General features: G+C 53.9%; 7 protein-coding genes across 7 annotated transcripts; 5 read left to right on the top strand and 2 right to left on the bottom strand.

Annotated features, from left to right (window-relative positions):
• The first annotated feature begins 4 nt into the window (after window positions 1-4).
• Window positions 5-1,709, top strand: BZA05DRAFT_391479 (mitochondrial biogenesis AIM24-domain-containing protein). Its single transcript, XM_051482980.1, has 2 exons — window positions 5-525; window positions 584-1,709. Exons 1-2 carry the CDS (start codon window positions 345-347, stop codon window positions 1,579-1,581), a joined length of 1,179 nt encoding a protein of 392 aa, XP_051341707.1. The 5' UTR covers window positions 5-344; the 3' UTR covers window positions 1,582-1,709.
• BZA05DRAFT_350176 (uncharacterized protein) lies at window positions 1,710-3,125 on the bottom strand. The gene is made up of 2 exons (XM_051481271.1): window positions 2,760-3,125; window positions 1,710-2,669 (listed from the first exon to the last, which is right to left on the bottom strand). Exons 1-2 carry the CDS (start codon window positions 3,034-3,036, stop codon window positions 1,792-1,794), a joined length of 1,155 nt encoding a protein of 384 aa, XP_051341706.1. The 5' UTR covers window positions 3,037-3,125; the 3' UTR covers window positions 1,710-1,791.
• Window positions 3,126-3,742: 617 nt separating this feature from the next.
• Window positions 3,743-4,506, top strand: BZA05DRAFT_391476 (GRIM-19). Its single transcript, XM_051482979.1, has 4 exons — window positions 3,743-3,815; window positions 3,863-3,903; window positions 3,964-4,238; window positions 4,293-4,506. Exons 1-4 carry the CDS (start codon window positions 3,806-3,808, stop codon window positions 4,393-4,395), a joined length of 429 nt encoding a protein of 142 aa, XP_051341705.1. The 5' UTR covers window positions 3,743-3,805; the 3' UTR covers window positions 4,396-4,506.
• On the bottom strand, window positions 4,507-7,190 carry BZA05DRAFT_370297 (glycoside hydrolase superfamily). The gene is made up of 2 exons (XM_051481644.1): window positions 5,593-7,190; window positions 4,507-5,541 (listed from the first exon to the last, which is right to left on the bottom strand). The coding sequence occupies exons 1-2, from the start codon at window positions 6,900-6,902 to the stop codon at window positions 4,653-4,655; spliced, it is 2,199 nt and encodes a 732-aa protein (XP_051341704.1). The 5' UTR covers window positions 6,903-7,190; the 3' UTR covers window positions 4,507-4,652.
• Window positions 7,191-7,394: 204 nt separating this feature from the next.
• Window positions 7,395-8,162, top strand: BZA05DRAFT_391468 (uncharacterized protein). Its single transcript, XM_051482978.1, has 3 exons — window positions 7,395-7,603; window positions 7,662-7,776; window positions 7,887-8,162. The coding sequence occupies exons 1-3, from the start codon at window positions 7,519-7,521 to the stop codon at window positions 7,897-7,899; spliced, it is 213 nt and encodes a 70-aa protein (XP_051341703.1). The 5' UTR covers window positions 7,395-7,518; the 3' UTR covers window positions 7,900-8,162.
• Window positions 8,163-8,280: 118 nt separating this feature from the next.
• Window positions 8,281-13,153, top strand: BZA05DRAFT_391467 (uncharacterized protein). Its single transcript, XM_051482977.1, has 8 exons — window positions 8,281-8,581; window positions 8,638-9,395; window positions 9,445-9,823; window positions 9,879-10,270; window positions 10,319-10,656; window positions 10,711-11,625; window positions 11,672-11,881; window positions 11,938-13,153. The coding sequence occupies exons 1-8, from the start codon at window positions 8,469-8,471 to the stop codon at window positions 12,994-12,996; spliced, it is 4,164 nt and encodes a 1,387-aa protein (XP_051341702.1). The 5' UTR covers window positions 8,281-8,468; the 3' UTR covers window positions 12,997-13,153.
• A 102-nt stretch (window positions 13,154-13,255) lies between these two features.
• Window positions 13,256-13,972, top strand: BZA05DRAFT_472270 (ribosome-assembly protein 3-domain-containing protein; the record flags this gene model as incomplete). The annotated part of the gene is made up of 3 exons (XM_051488007.1): window positions 13,256-13,510; window positions 13,569-13,652; window positions 13,706-13,972. Exons 1-3 carry the CDS (start codon window positions 13,313-13,315, stop codon window positions 13,970-13,972), a joined length of 549 nt encoding a protein of 182 aa, XP_051341701.1. The 5' UTR covers window positions 13,256-13,312.
• Between the last annotated feature and the right edge of the window lie 70 nt (window positions 13,973-14,042).

The raw sequence follows: 14,042 nt of genomic DNA, 5'->3' as shown, positions 1-14,042 counted from the left end.
CAATTGGCGTGGGCGTCACGAAGGTGGGGGGTGGGGGATTCTCACGTGGGACAGACCAACTCCCAAAAAAAGAAATGGGTCCATGACTCCATGGTTGTTCCTACGTACGGAACTGAGAAGTTTTCATGTCTTAATTATAAACGTCTATGTAGAGCTGTTGAGCTTATCGATAAATCCTCAAGGCCAATATTCCCGCGATTCTCCTTGCCTAAGGGCTGACGACGTCAGAGTGCGAATTTAAAGTGTGACAGTTGGACATCCTCGGCGCGAATTCCTTGAGCCGCTGCCCACCCACACGATTGCAACCACCTCCGCCTTACTCAGAAAACCCTCCCGCCGATGGCATGATGGCCACCGTCCTCCGCCCCTCGAACATCCTCCGGGTGCGGTCTGCACTGCCCCTATTACAACGACATGTCCACATCTCGGCGACTCCGTCGATAACCTCTATTAACGGCATCGTTGATTTATCCGCGCAAACACAAGCAATCCCGAAGCTCTCCGGCTCCGGGCCCTTCCCCGCTGGTATGTCCTCACCCACCGCCCCACCCCGCCCAGGGCTTCTACTGATGCGCGCAAGCAGAGATATCATTCGAAGTCCTCGGCGCCCCGCACTCACTGCTCTCGGTTGCACTCCCGGCTTCGAGCAACCTCTACGCCCGCCGCGGCACCCTCCTAGGTCTCAACGGCCGACCATCCGATGTGACCTCGACGCTCTCGGTCCTATCCCCATTCACCCGCGCTGCCCGCGGCATCCCCTTTCTTTACCAGAAGGTCACCTCAACCACACCACTCACATGCATCATCTCTGCCAACACCCCGAACACAACATTCTGCGTTTTGGCGCTCGACGGCACCGCGGACTGGAGCCTGACACAGCCGGATGCACTCCTTGCCTGGAGCGGTCACAGCATCGCCGTTAAACCGCAAGAGGTGACGGGTCGCGGCTTGGTGGCCCTCGTCGGCCGTGGCCAGGTCTATCAAGTCGCTCTCAAGAAGGACGAAGAGTTTATCATCCACCACCGCTCGCTACTGGCATACTCTGCGGCGGGGCAGAAGCCCAGTAAGGCGCGACTGGCGGCTACGTCTCTACGGTTCCAGGTGCCGCGGTTGCGACTGGGCCTAGGTATCTCGCAGCGGTTGAAGGAGGTAGAGTGGATCAATGCTATGCGGGCTTCGAAGGTCTGGGAGGTACTGGCGAAGGCTGTGTGGGCAGTGAAAACGGCCGTGTGGGCGGATCGGGAGTTCCTCAAGTTTGTGGGGCCGGCTACGGTGCTGTTGCAGAGTCGGACGGGGGGAAGGATACGGGATTTGATCTCGCGGGAGGAGATGGGGGAGTACGCAGCTGTGCAGTCGATGGAATCGGTGCCGCGGCAGAGGAGGGAGACTGTAAAGGTGCTCAAGATTGGGCTGGAGACCGCAAAGCAGGCAGCGAAAATGGCCGAGAAGGAAACTCCGGATAAGGCCGCCCCCGCGATGTCTCAAACACAGACGCATGCGGGGAGTCTGAAGCGAGCTGTCGTTACAAGAGTTGGGCATGTGGAATTTGAGGACTCAAATTTCAAGGAGTTCCAGAGATAGGTTGAGTGGGGAAGGATGGATTGTACATTACGATGATCATGTGTAATTGCGAGGATCTCTCTCTCTCTCTCTTTCTTGTTGATACAGATGATTAGAAGGGCAAAAAAAGGCAATAGAATTCGGAGAAGCATTCTGACCAGTGCGCTGCATGAGTAAAAGTACAACACGTGCCCAACTTTTCCTGTCCCATCTACGAAATTATCCCAGGATTCATGCCGTCACAGACTCCGAGAGCTTCTCCTCCATGTACTTGTTCAGCCTGCTCACACTTCCATCCCACTCCATCAACCGCTGTCGCATGTTCTCGATCTGGCCCTTATCCAACACCTTGGGCTGAACCCACGCAATCCTTGCCACACCCGCCACCTGGTCGATACTCCCTCTAATCAAGCCCTCGCTCAGCGCCTTCATGAGCAGATACTCCACCTCATCCGCCGACACGCCAGTCTCTTTCATGATGCTCTCGAATGTCAGAGCACGGTCGTGAGGCGGGCGCTGGAACACGGCCTCCGTCAAGGCGGAAAGACACAGTTTCTGTCTAAGGAACTGTTGCTTCCCCTCAAACAGAGGCTGCTTGTCGAGGTGGCCGAGCAAGCCGTTGTACTTGCCAAGGTCTCCGGTATTGAACGCAAAGAGCAGTTCTCGGATCCACGCGTGCTCGGTATCGACGAGGGAGTCGAGGATGGGGTGTAACAGGAGCTCTCCGAAGTTGTAGATCTTTTCCGACAGCAGCGCAGCGATTGAGAGGTTGTAGGCGAGCTCGCACTGTTTCGCTTGCGGTAGCTCGGTGCTCTGTACGCATGCCAGGTACAGCAGGGCATTTCGGTAGTACGCCGAGAACTCCCGCTTGGTGCTGTAGTAATCGCTGCTGACCCGGTAGAACGACGCGTGCACTATCGACTCGACGCTGTCGAACTTGTCCAGAATCTTCTCGGCTTCGTCCAGAGCTATGCGGGCGCCTTTCAGGTCTTCGAGACAGAGCTTGATCCGAGCGACTTCGACGATGGCGTAAACGTAGGCGTCTTGCGAGTCGACGTTGTTTACCTTCTTGGTAATGGTTTCGAGGAAGACGAGGGCCTCTTGGTAGTCTGCAGAAACATTAGAGGTCAGCTATCGCCACTTAGAACCAAGATAGAGATGATGATTATGGGCAGATGCATGTGCAGTAGGTAAGGTACCTTTGCATTCCTGGCTCGCCCACAGTCCCAACTCCACCAGCTTCAACTGGTTGATCTTATCGGCAAACGTCATCACAAAGTTTTTGAAGAGCCCTAGCCGCTGCGGGCCACTCTCGGGATGTCTAAAGAACTCATCGAGGGCGGTGGTGAGCTGATGCCATAGTTTGCGCTCCCAGAAGTCCTCAAAATCTAGCATGAGAGGTTGCAGCTCCGCCGGGGTGTGTTCGTCTCGCTGCTGCGCCAGAAATTCGGGGATGGGCTTGGGGTCGATATCCATGTTGGCGGTTTTGTGGAGGGGATGGGGGGAGGACGGAGACGTGATGGATGGGATGGTGGGTAATTGTGGGGTTGATGGTGATTACTGAAGGTGAAGCTGTGCGGCTCTAGATGCGAAGTGAAGTAACCTTAAAGTGGCGGTGCACAGCCACAGCCACACGCCACGATCTTCCCGATCCACGACGCGTCACTCGGCAAGTGGGAGTGTTTTCCACCGCCCAGCTGCCGGTAGCTCTTGTATTGGTTGGCAGAGCGACGGGCGACAACATCGCATAGCACTAGTGGTATTGGTTTCATCCGGTGCATTCTCCTAACAGCTATGATTGCTTGCATCTCAAGCCTCACGCCGTCCTATGCGCTTGTCCGCTCAATTACGTATGAATCTTTTCATCTCATAGCTTCGCCAATCCAAGTTTCCCAGAGGTGTCGTCCGGCAAGAATCTAGGTAGGATGAAATTCAGCGTTTAAGGTGTTTCTGCAACCCTATGTGAGCAGAGAAGAAGCATCTGGATGAGAAACTTCTGCAACAGAAGGGGAAAAAGAAGGGAAAGGAAAGAAGTCCCGTCGCTCGAAACTGTTAAGCAATAGAATCATATTATTTGCAGCCAGAATAGAGGGAATCCAATGGCTATTTGATCAACACACTCTATCACTCGTGATCGCTTAACCGGGTAAGTGCGTCCTCGAACCTCGAAAGCAGCCGACGTCCGTCATTCCCGCAGCTACAAGCAAGCAACAATCCATTCCCCCTCAACAGCACACTCACAACGATGGTTCAAGGTCTCCCGCCTCATCCTCGCACCCGTGCCAGGACTAATAATTGCCAGATCTCCCCCCATCCGGTGGCTATGAGCCAATCCAATACCGCGTACCGACCCCCGCGTTCCTCCGCTCCCCCGCCTTCGCCAACTAACACGATGCCCAATAGCGCAACATCCCATTCCGCGGTCTCCGTCCCAGTTACTACCTCCTCGGTATGGGCCTGATCTGCGGCTACGGTTTCTACGCCACCATGAACGGCATCAAGGAGCGGCGCGAGATGGCGCGCGAAAAGGTCTGGGCGCGCATCTACCTTACTCCCATGCTCCAGGCGGAGGCGGATCGCGACGACGTCCGTAGACACTTTGCCGCACAGCAGAGGGAGAAAGAACTCATGAAGGATGTTAAAGGGTGGGATTTGGGCGGTGTATACAACAGCGACCGGTTAGTATTGTGAGGTGGGGATGGCGGTGATGTGGATGCTGATGTGAGCGGTAGTTTCGTGAGGCCCACGTACACGGTTGCGCCGCCGGCTGAGGCTGTCATCTCTGAGAAAGACTTCATCAAGATGCTGGATGCGGAGGCGGCAGAGAAGAAATAAGGGTTGCGAGTGTGTTCAAATGGGGAGGGCTCCTGGATATGTTGCGGCTGGTTGGTTGTATCATACGGCAAAGAGAGAGATTTGCGGATTACGTATTCGAAAGTATCCACCAAAATCATCGATCATCAAATCATCATCTTTGTCCAGCATCTAGCTACTACCACATCTCCCTTCCTTCCATGCTTGATATCCTAACGGCAATCAAAATAATAGCAAAGCAAAACGCAAAACAAAGCAGACAAGAAATGAATGGCAAATCACATAACCGAACACTGCCCAATGGTGCCATAATTTCTAGCGAACATCTCATAATATCCCTCCTCCTCACCACCCCAGATCTTTCTCCGCCCAACACCCTTGACCTTGATCTCTTGCTCGCCTTCCATGTGCCACCACCGCAAGACGCTCCTCTCGGCATCATACTCCCATTTACCGCCCGTCACCACCACCTCCGTCTCTTCCTTCGGGAAGTGGAACGGCGGCATAAACATTTCAGTGGGCCAGTCCTCATCGGTCGCCTTATCCGCCGCGAGCTTGAGTGTGAAAGTAACCTTATCAAGGTCGAAGCCGGACTCGATGATGGTGCCGTTGGTGTATACTGGCGATGGGCGAACAAACGCCTCCGCCGCTCTGGTAGCTTGCACATCGTCCTGCAGCGTGCTGCGGTCTGTCGACATAGTATTCTTTGTCATGGCCCGCTTGAGGTTATCCTGGTCAACCTCATCGGTCTTCGAAGAGTGATCCTCAGCCTGCGAGTGAGGATCGCGGTCGTCGAGTGAGAAGATGCTTAGGTCCTCGCCATTCCAGTTGTCGCCCCACTGGTGGTTGTTGTTGGCTGTATATACCCACAGCGTGTACCCTGCACGGGCGCCTTCCAATGCGTAGTGGTTCGCGTCCAAGGCCCGGATCTGAGAGATGAAGTCGCCGGTCTTGTAGGCGGCCCTGCCGTCCATATCGTAGGGTATGCCGATCTCGGTGAAGACACAGGGCGTGTTGCCGATGTTGTCTTGACCTTCTTGGATTATGGCTTTTAGTTGATCACGGAGGCAGTTACGGATCGCGGTCTCGCCGATTCTGATGGCGAACGCCGGAGTGAGATACCGCCCGCGTAGAACTCCAAGAACGTCGATGTTCCACAGCCGGTTCCTAGCGTCGGTCAGTACTGAGTAGCGTTAGGAAGGCGTTGCTTCAACCTACCATTTCTTGGTCATGAGCGTGATTCCGTCATAATAATGAGGTGCATAAACGAAGCGATCGTGGATGTCCTCGGTTCCCTTGATGACAGGAGGGATCTCAAGAACAGGTGGCTGGCAGAAAAGAATAGCATTCTTGTGGATAGACCTCAAAGCCTTTGCATACGTCCTGTAGTAGTCCATGAAGAACGTATTGGTGAACGCCACGGCGTCCAAGTCCCGCCCGTCAGCAGTCTTGGAGAAGTAATCGGTCTTGAGAAGCGTATCCGTCTCCGGATCCCACACTCCATGCTGCGCCCAAATACATTCGCCGAGTTTCCAACCAGGATCGCGCTTCCATCCGTATCGAGAGTCGTCATATTCAGCCGGTAGCCACGCCTTGATACCCTTAGGGTCGACAAGGGCTTTGCCAGTTTTGAACGGACCGGTACCGCCGAAGTCCCAGGTATCGATTTCACAAGCCCGCCCACTTCCGGTCAGAATCGCCTGCCATGCTGTCGGTGACGTTCCCTTCTGAAGCTTCTGTTCCACCGGAATTTTGTCGAGCGCCTGGTACCCGACCAATCCTCTGTTCGGTTCATTGATCGATTCCCAACCGATAATGGGGCAGTCCTCTAAGTCTCCGGCCTCGTGAATTCTCTGGGCTAGGTGGGTGCAAGCGCCGATGAAGTGATCTTGCAGATAATCCTGGATATTCTTCCCGTTGATGATAGCCTTCGGCGCGAAATCCCGTCCCGCAAAGAATAATGTCCAAGCCACCTGATTCGCCATCCTCTGATAGTTGGTGGACCAGATCATCTTTGGGAACTCCGCAGGTTCAGGATAGGTATTGTGGACCAATGCAGCTTCCGTCGCATCGAACGCCTGCGGATTCAATCCCATCGCATAGAGCGTCCACATGGGCGCGCCGGAACCTCCAGAGAAACGAGACCATACGTCTTGGTGAGGGTCCATAAACACCATGAAGTCGTATTCTTTGGCCTTCCGCAGGATCTGGATGGTGCTCTCGACCCAGTCCTCATCGTACCGCCCCGGACCTTTGGCTTCGATCGCCTCCCATGTGAACAGGTACCGGATGGTGTTATAACCGTAGTTCCTCAGCCGCTGGAAGTGAATATCGGCCTCCGCAAGCGGGAAGGGTCGTCCAACAAATGATACGTTGTCGCCGTCGTAGAAGTCGTCGGGTATGTGTGAGAGCTGGTTGGGCCGAGTCGGCATCTTCGTGTCACCGGCGACATTGATTCCCCGAAGCGTCACTAGACGGTTGTGTTCGTCTTTGAAATAGGGACCGTCAATGGTGAGGTAGGTCGGCATGGTGGATGGTCGTGTGAAGAACCTGGGCTGCGTCGGTCTGTCTTGTTAAAACTGTCGAGTGCTGTGTACTCCTTCGAGCAAGCATAAGCAGAACATACCCGGTATGCTGGGGGGTGCAATGCCCAGTAATATGTTCGGAGGTGGGTGAAATAGAAGGGAGACTTTCTTGATAGTCTCAGAGCAGCCACCGTTACAGTGTGGCTATTATCTTCGAGTTCACGCGTGCAGGAGTGTATACGATCAAGCTACGATGGAGCTTGGACTTGGAGGTTGACATGACGTGCCAGGCTCCAACCGCCCATGGCAACAACCAAGCTCAGGGATGTGAAGGAATACGAGATGTGAGTTCACGAATACGGAAGCGGGACCAATCATATCAAAGGAACAAATCTAATCGATCGTTTTGAAACCTACGCCTGCCCAGGGAAGTCGCCGTCATTCAAAGTGAACACCTCGCCTCTCCCACGAAAGTCTTGAGCTACCTCCAGTTAACCGCCCCTAAATAGTCTCGACGCGCACCAACAAGCAACACCTTTCACCCCAAGCTTTACCAAAAGTCCCCACCTTCACTTCGATCGCACGCTCCCACAATCGCACCCATATCACGACAATAGCAATGGCCGACCAGTTTGCTCAAATCGCCGAGATCCCCAAGGAGTTCCTGAGGGATGGCACTCTGTTCATCAACCGGTGCACAAAGCGTACGTCGCCGCGCAGATCCCATTACCGTTTGGACATATTTAGCTAACAGATATGCAGCCGACAAGAGAGAATTCATCAAAATCTCACAGGCCGTCGGAATCGGTTTCGTCGTCATGGGTGTCATCGGCTACATCGTCAAGATCATTCACATCCCCATCAACAACATCCTCGTGTATGTCCTCCTCCGTCTCCCCAAGCGGCTATGTCGCTGGAGCGTCTGTGCGCGCGAGCACTTGCAAGATCGCTTTCGTGTTAGAGGCCAATTTGCTGACGATGTTACAGTGGTGCTGCTTAGATGTGTCGTTTGCGCGGTGGGGTCGTTTTCGGACATGATGCGTACGGAGGATACGGTCTTCAGCTCGATTACATTAGGGGAGGGGCGTTGATTTGTTTTGCCGCAGACAATCGGCATGTAATTGCGGCTTGTCGAGTTCATGCATCACGGTTCTGGTTCTGTTTTTATTTACGTTTTATTGCTTTGGCGCGTGGGAGTGAGGGAGTGAGGGAATTGTACGATATCCAAAAACAATAAGAAGAAGAAAGCACAATTAATATATGTGCCCTTACCTTCCTCGAACTCACACGGACTACTGTGAACACGCACGTAGAGCCTCGAGCGCTTTACTAGTAGATCTTGTACACACTGTGTGTGTAACTACTACTGTAATTGAAGCAACCTTCCGTCACCATCGCCATCACCGTCACGTCTACAAACACGTCTCCGTGGTTCACCACATCCTCGTTTCGTTTGCGACCTTCTTGTACGACAATCCAGCCATCCTATTAGCGCCAAAGAGCCTCACTCGTTTTGTCTACCGTCATACGAACCCAGGACCCCCACCAACCCCACATCCCTTCCCCACAATGTCGAAACAAGCTCTCAAGGCCGCGAAAACGTGTATCGACTCAAAGGACTGGGCAGGAGCAGAAGAGCAATGCCAAAGAGCTCTCTCGTTTGAGCCTCAAAGCTATGTTGCGTGCGTAAAAGCCCGTTTCACTTGGTGCAGGCCATTAGCTTACTCCCAAACTGCAGACAACTATATCTCGGACTGTCCCAGTTTAACCTCGAGAAGTACGATGAGAGCGAACAGGCGTACCGCCAGGCCATCCGGATCGAGGCCGAAGAGCGACAGAGGAAAGACCGCAAGGAGAATCCGGCAAGTTGGCAGGGTCTGCTGAAGCTCTATGAAGCACAGAAGCGGGTCGACGAGTACACGGAGACCGCCGTCGGGCTGGCGGGGGTCTTTCGTGATCAAGATGAACGGGTTAAGTGTCTCGCCGTCATTGAGAAGGCACTCGCATTCGCAAAGGAGAATGCGTCGAAGCATCAATACAAGCGGGCATTACAGATTATACTGCCAGGAAGCCCGGTCTTTGAGTACTTGGAAGGCCTGATTCCGCGGCCGGATAAGACGTATCTGGAGCTGGCGGAGATCATCGAGATTGAAGAGAAGGAGCGAGTGAACAAGGAGATTGCGAACCGACGCTCACGTCTCGGCGCTGTTCTCGGACAAGTTACCACAGAGGTCCGACGGGAGGTGTGGGGTGCGTCGCCGCTGGAAGATCTCTACCAGAATATCCTCAATTGGTCGGACCAAGAAGACGTTCGGCGGCAGATCGACTGCAAGCTCCTTCAGCATGCTTACAATAAACTTCTGGTATTCCCCAGGGAAGGAAAGCTACAACAACGACTGAAGGTGGAGAGCTGGGCCCGCGGCTTGGTTATTCTCAAACACCCCTTCGAGCTGGCATGGAAGATTGTAATTGAATGGAAGGACTGTGAGAGTATAGGTATAAATTCCGAGCCACTTGTATGAGGAGAATCCTCTGATAGAAATAGGTGATCATGATGTCAATTTGTTGCGAGAGTATATCGAACTCTTTCCCGATAGGGGGCTATCTATTTCCCTTCAGGCCTATCTTGATTCCGAGATATCCCCCTTTCCAGCGGTTCCAAACGAAGAAAAGGAGACAGACGAACCAGTCTCAGTGGCCAAAGATAAAGCCGGAAAGGACGTTGCCGATACCGATGCTCCAGATCAGCGCCTCGATGCAATGATCGAAGGACTAGAGAAGAGTCCCACGTCTCTTCTGTGCCACCGGATCTTGGGGGAATACTATCTCCTCCTGGACGAATATGAGAATGCCGTCGACACTGCTCGGGGCGGCCTCAAGCTCGCAACAGGAGAATCGCAGAGGACTGGACTGGCCTGTCAAAAGTAAGTCATATCGGATCTTTTCAGAAAAAGAAGCTGTGTTCTAACTGCTGAGTAGGAATCAAGATGCATTGACAGTTACCCTTGCAACGGCACTGATACATTACCAAGCACCGAAGCACCATATTGAAGCCAGAGGACAGTTCGAGACTGTATTGTCTCATAATCCAGGTCATGGTGGTGCTCTCGTTGGTCTTGGTCTCATTCTAGAGGAACAAGGAGACTATCCAGGAGCTGTGGATTTGCTCAACAAAGCATTGGCCAAAGACCCGGGGAATGTTAGAATTATGGCTGAGGCCGCTTGGTGCAATGTGCTCCAAGGCAGCTACAGCATTGGCCAGCACGGACTCGAGGAGTGTCTCGAAAAGATCACAGGCATCGACCCGAGATCAAGAGACCTAAAGGCACAGATTCTATGGAGAATTGGTAACTGCATATGGAATGCTGACGGCAAGTCTTATCCGGCTCCCATAACAACCTTTTACTGACTGGTCACAGAGGAGGCTAGAAAGGACCGCAAAGCTGGCCCTTACCACTACTTCATCCTTGCTTTGCAGAACAACCAAAATCATGCTCCAGCCTACACAAGTTTGGGCTGTTTTTACGCCGATATCGCGCACGACTCCCCCCGCGCGAACAAGTGTTTCCAGAGGGCGTTCGAGATATCTGCTGGTGAAGTCGAGGCTGCGGAGCGATTGGCACGAAGCTTCTCTGAGAGCAATGAGTGGGAGCTCGTAGAAATTGTGGCTCGGAGAGTGGCTGAGGCCGACAAGAAGAGGTCAGTTCCGGGCAAGGGTATCTCCTGGCCACAGAGCGCTATCGGTGTTGTAGAACTGGTATGTTTGTCATCCTCCATCGAAGTTAGCCCTGTCTTCTCACATTTAGACCAGAACAATCAAAACTACTCGCTGGCAATTCAGTCTTTCCAGTCTGCCCTCAGAGCGTCCCCAACAGACTTCCACTCTTGGGTTGGCCTGGGAGAGGCATACGCTTCATCAGGACGCTACACGGCAGCGTTAAAAGTCTTTGACCGGGCAGAAGCGCTCGACGGAACGAGTTGGTTCGCAAAGTACATGCTGGCGAATGTTAGGCGAGAGCTGGGCGAATTCGAACTTGCTTGTGAAGGTTACCGGGCCGTCCTTGCTCTGCGGGAGCGCGAGTTCGGTGTGTTGGTTGCCTTATCGGAGACTTCGCTGGCCATGGGCTGGAAATACGTCGAGACCGGCTATTACGGAAGGGCTGTCGACAGCGTGGTGGAGTCTCTGGAGATTGCAGAGAAAGTCCTTCAGGAGAGATCGGACGCCTTCAACCTCTGGAAGACCGTGGGAGATGCATGCATGCTCTTCTCTTGGGTTCAGAACCTGGCCCACAAATTTCCCCGCGAACAGGTCGTGCGGCTCCTCGAGAGTGATTTCGAACCTAGTGAGTTCGACATCATGGCTGAGGTCGATGAAGTGGGCCGTGAAATGTTCGAAAAGATGAAGGGCGGTGACACACAGGACATCCTCACTGCTATCTATGCTGGAATATTGGCGTACAAACGGGCAATATTTGCGACTGCAGATGACAGACACGCTCATGCGGTTGCTTGGTATAACCTCGGAACGGCAGAGTACAGGGCCTACGTGGCTTTGCCAAATAGAGAGATGAAGCATCGACTGGCGGCCATACGCTGCTTCAAGAGGACCATCAAGCTGGAGCCAGGAAACCACGAGTTCTGGAACGCCCTTGGACTCGCAACCGCGGAGCTGAATCCCAAGGTTGCCCAGCACTCCCTAGTCAGGGCTCTTTATATCAACGATAAGGTGAGTTCCCATGCCATAAGTTCTTCACTATTGCTTACTTTTGCAGAATTCTCGTGTCTGGACAAATCTCGGCGCATTGTACACTATCCAGGAGGACTATCTACTCGCGAACGAAGCCTTCTCCAGAGCACAGAGTACTGATCCCGAGTACGCTCTTGCTTGGGTCGGACAGGGACTCATCGCAATGATACTCGGCGAGGCACGTGATGCACAAGAACTCTTCCAACACGCCTTCGAGATCTCGGATCAATCTCTGGTACGTTTGAGAGTTGAATGATTACTTGTTACAGGCTAATAGATGTGCTTCGTTAGACGCCAGTGAAAAAGCAATTCATCACTGCAACATTCGACACGCTTGTCAAGGCCAATTCCGAGCCCGCTTTGGCGTCAATTCTCACCCCGATATTTGCCTTGGAGAAGCTTCAGGCCCAGCTATCGCAAATTCCGGCCGTTCTCCAGCTGAGTGCCTTGTTCGACGAACGTGTTGGAGACTTTACCTCTGCCGTCGAGAAGTTGGAGCGTGTGTGCAGTATCTACGAGGAACGGTATGAGGAAACAGAAGCAGATGACGACCTCGTCAAGTTCGCTCGCTCCAAGGCAGATCTGGCTCGGATGTACCTAGGACTACGGCAATACTCGGAAGCCATCGAGAGTGCTTCCATGGCCTTGGATCTTTCCGGCGACATGGAGCAACTCCAGGCATGTCGACTATCCGCCCACCTCACCGCTGGCCTGGCACACTACTACTCGCAGCAGATGGACGAGAGTCTTGAAATGTTCAAAGAAGCGCTCACCGAGTCGGAAGAGAACCCGGACGTAGTGTGTCTCCTCTCGCAGGTTCTCTGGGCCAAAGGCGGTGAACAAGAGCGGGACGTCGCACGAGACCAACTCTTCGCCTGCATCGAAGCCAACCCCGAGCACCTCGGCTCCATCCTCCTGCTAGGCACCATTGGCGTCCTCGACCGATCCGCAGACGTCACCGAAGCCGTCCTCGATGACCTCCGTTCCTTCCGCGCAAAGGAGGGACTTCCCCGCTACGTTCGCGAGCACATCGACAACCTTCTCACCGCGATCGCGCAGCTCTCTTCCGGCGACCTGGGCGCGCTGAATGCGGCCGCCACGGCTGCCAGTGCGGTGTTTATGCGTCCCTCTGCAACCGAGAATTGGTCACGACTCGCGACGGTCGCGGAAGATGCGTTTGCGGCGGAAACGGCGTTGAGGGTCGCCAGGAGCGCGAAGGATTGTGATGCTGAGAGGCTGGCCGGCGCGTATGCGGGTATTGCGACTTTGGGGTGTGATCAACGCGCGGTGTTTTTGGCGCCGTGGATGGTCTGTGGTTGGGATGCGCTTAGGAGGGATGTGGTGGCTTAGATAGGCCATTGTTGTTCGGAGGATCGTACGGGGAGTACCGGTAGTGTTGGGCTGTAAGACGCGAATAGACACCTCGGTTTATCCTCCGCCCTCAATCGTATGTGCTAGCTTTAGATACCGTCGTAAAAACCGGTATACCAAATCATCCAGTACCTGCTCTACCTACTTCTTCCTATATCTTTCCTCACATTATATCACTCGTGCCCAAACCCACTAGCCCACTGCCGCTAAATAAGTTAGCACCGTTACACGGCCTGCACTCATCCCCACATCGAAAATTCGCGTCCCCCATCCACCGCAGCACACACAACTCCGAATGGCGAAATCAACAACGACAAGCACGAAACGTGCCGGCGTCGCTGGCGGCGACGCAAAGCAGCAGCAGAAGCGGAAGCGCCGTCGGCGGAATGCTCGCACCGGGAATGTCTCTTCCTCCAGCGAGTCGAGCGACAGCTCGAGTAGCGAGGATGAGAAGGAGGGGGAGGAGGAGAAGGGGCAGGAGGTGGTCATGAAGGTACGATGCTCCGGAATGGCGCGGGGGTGGGTGGGTGGGTAGGCTGACTGGGGATTAGGATGTTTCCGACCTTGAAGACGATTCAGAGGAGGAGGAGGCGGAGTTGGAGGCTACGAGTGCGGCACAGGCGTTTACAGAGAAGGTATCTCCTTCCTCTTCCTCTTCTTCATCTTCTTCGCGACTATGTATGTACAGGAAGCTAAAGCACAACGCCCACAACTGCAGAGCTCTTCGATCCCGTCGACGCTGCGCGACCTCCACGATCCGCTCGCTGCCGCCCGCTTCGAAGAATATTACATGCAACAGCTGACGGGCGAGTTCGGCGACGACCTCAATGCCGTGCGTCTCTCCAAGGACTTTGGCGCCAACTCGCTGCCCATGCTTGTGCGCGCGCTCAAGCAGGGAATCAACATTTTTGATGCGGCCGAGAAGCGGGTTGTTGTCGGGTCCACCACCTCTTAGTAGTATACCATACCAGTTTACCTTAATGATATAAAAGTTTCTTCTTCTTCTTCCGTTTATTTCGTCGCCA

Source organism: Tricharina praecox, assembly GCF_024521635.1.
Source record: "Tricharina praecox strain CBS 144465 chromosome Unknown BZA05scaffold_6, whole genome shotgun sequence".
Taxonomy (NCBI): Eukaryota; Fungi; Ascomycota; class Pezizomycetes; order Pezizales; family Pyronemataceae; genus Tricharina; species Tricharina praecox.
The sequence above is the reverse complement of the archived record's forward strand: the minus strand, read 5'-3'. Positions and strand labels throughout refer to the sequence as shown.

Coding starts and splice junctions, on each gene's coding strand:
- BZA05DRAFT_391479 (XM_051482980.1), top strand. CDS start 345: ATGATGGCCACCGTCCTCCGCCCCTCGAACATCCTCCGGGTGCGGTCT. Junction 526..583: donor CTCCGGGCCCTTCCCCGCTG/GTATGTCCTCAC, acceptor GCGCGCAAGCAG/AGATATCATTCGAAGTCCTC.
- BZA05DRAFT_350176 (XM_051481271.1), bottom strand. CDS start 3,036: ATGGATATCGACCCCAAGCCCATCCCCGAATTTCTGGCGCAGCAGCGA. Junction 2,670..2,759: donor GGCGAGCCAGGAATGCAAAG/GTACCTTACCTA, acceptor ATGTTTCTGCAG/ACTACCAAGAGGCCCTCGTC.
- BZA05DRAFT_391476 (XM_051482979.1), top strand. Junction 3,904..3,963: donor ATGAGCCAATCCAATACCGC/GTACCGACCCCC, acceptor GATGCCCAATAG/CGCAACATCCCATTCCGCGG. Junction 4,239..4,292: donor GGTGTATACAACAGCGACCG/GTTAGTATTGTG, acceptor TGTGAGCGGTAG/TTTCGTGAGGCCCACGTACA.
- BZA05DRAFT_370297 (XM_051481644.1), bottom strand. CDS start 6,902: ATGCCGACCTACCTCACCATTGACGGTCCCTATTTCAAAGACGAACAC. Junction 5,542..5,592: donor ACGCTCATGACCAAGAAATG/GTAGGTTGAAGC, acceptor GACCGACGCTAG/GAACCGGCTGTGGAACATCG.
- BZA05DRAFT_391468 (XM_051482978.1), top strand. CDS start 7,519: ATGGCCGACCAGTTTGCTCAAATCGCCGAGATCCCCAAGGAGTTCCTG. Junction 7,604..7,661: donor CATCAACCGGTGCACAAAGC/GTACGTCGCCGC, acceptor ACAGATATGCAG/CCGACAAGAGAGAATTCATC.
- BZA05DRAFT_391467 (XM_051482977.1), top strand. CDS start 8,469: ATGTCGAAACAAGCTCTCAAGGCCGCGAAAACGTGTATCGACTCAAAG. Junction 8,582..8,637: donor GAGCCTCAAAGCTATGTTGC/GTGCGTAAAAGC, acceptor CCCAAACTGCAG/ACAACTATATCTCGGACTGT. Junction 11,882..11,937: donor AGATCTCGGATCAATCTCTG/GTACGTTTGAGA, acceptor GTGCTTCGTTAG/ACGCCAGTGAAAAAGCAATT.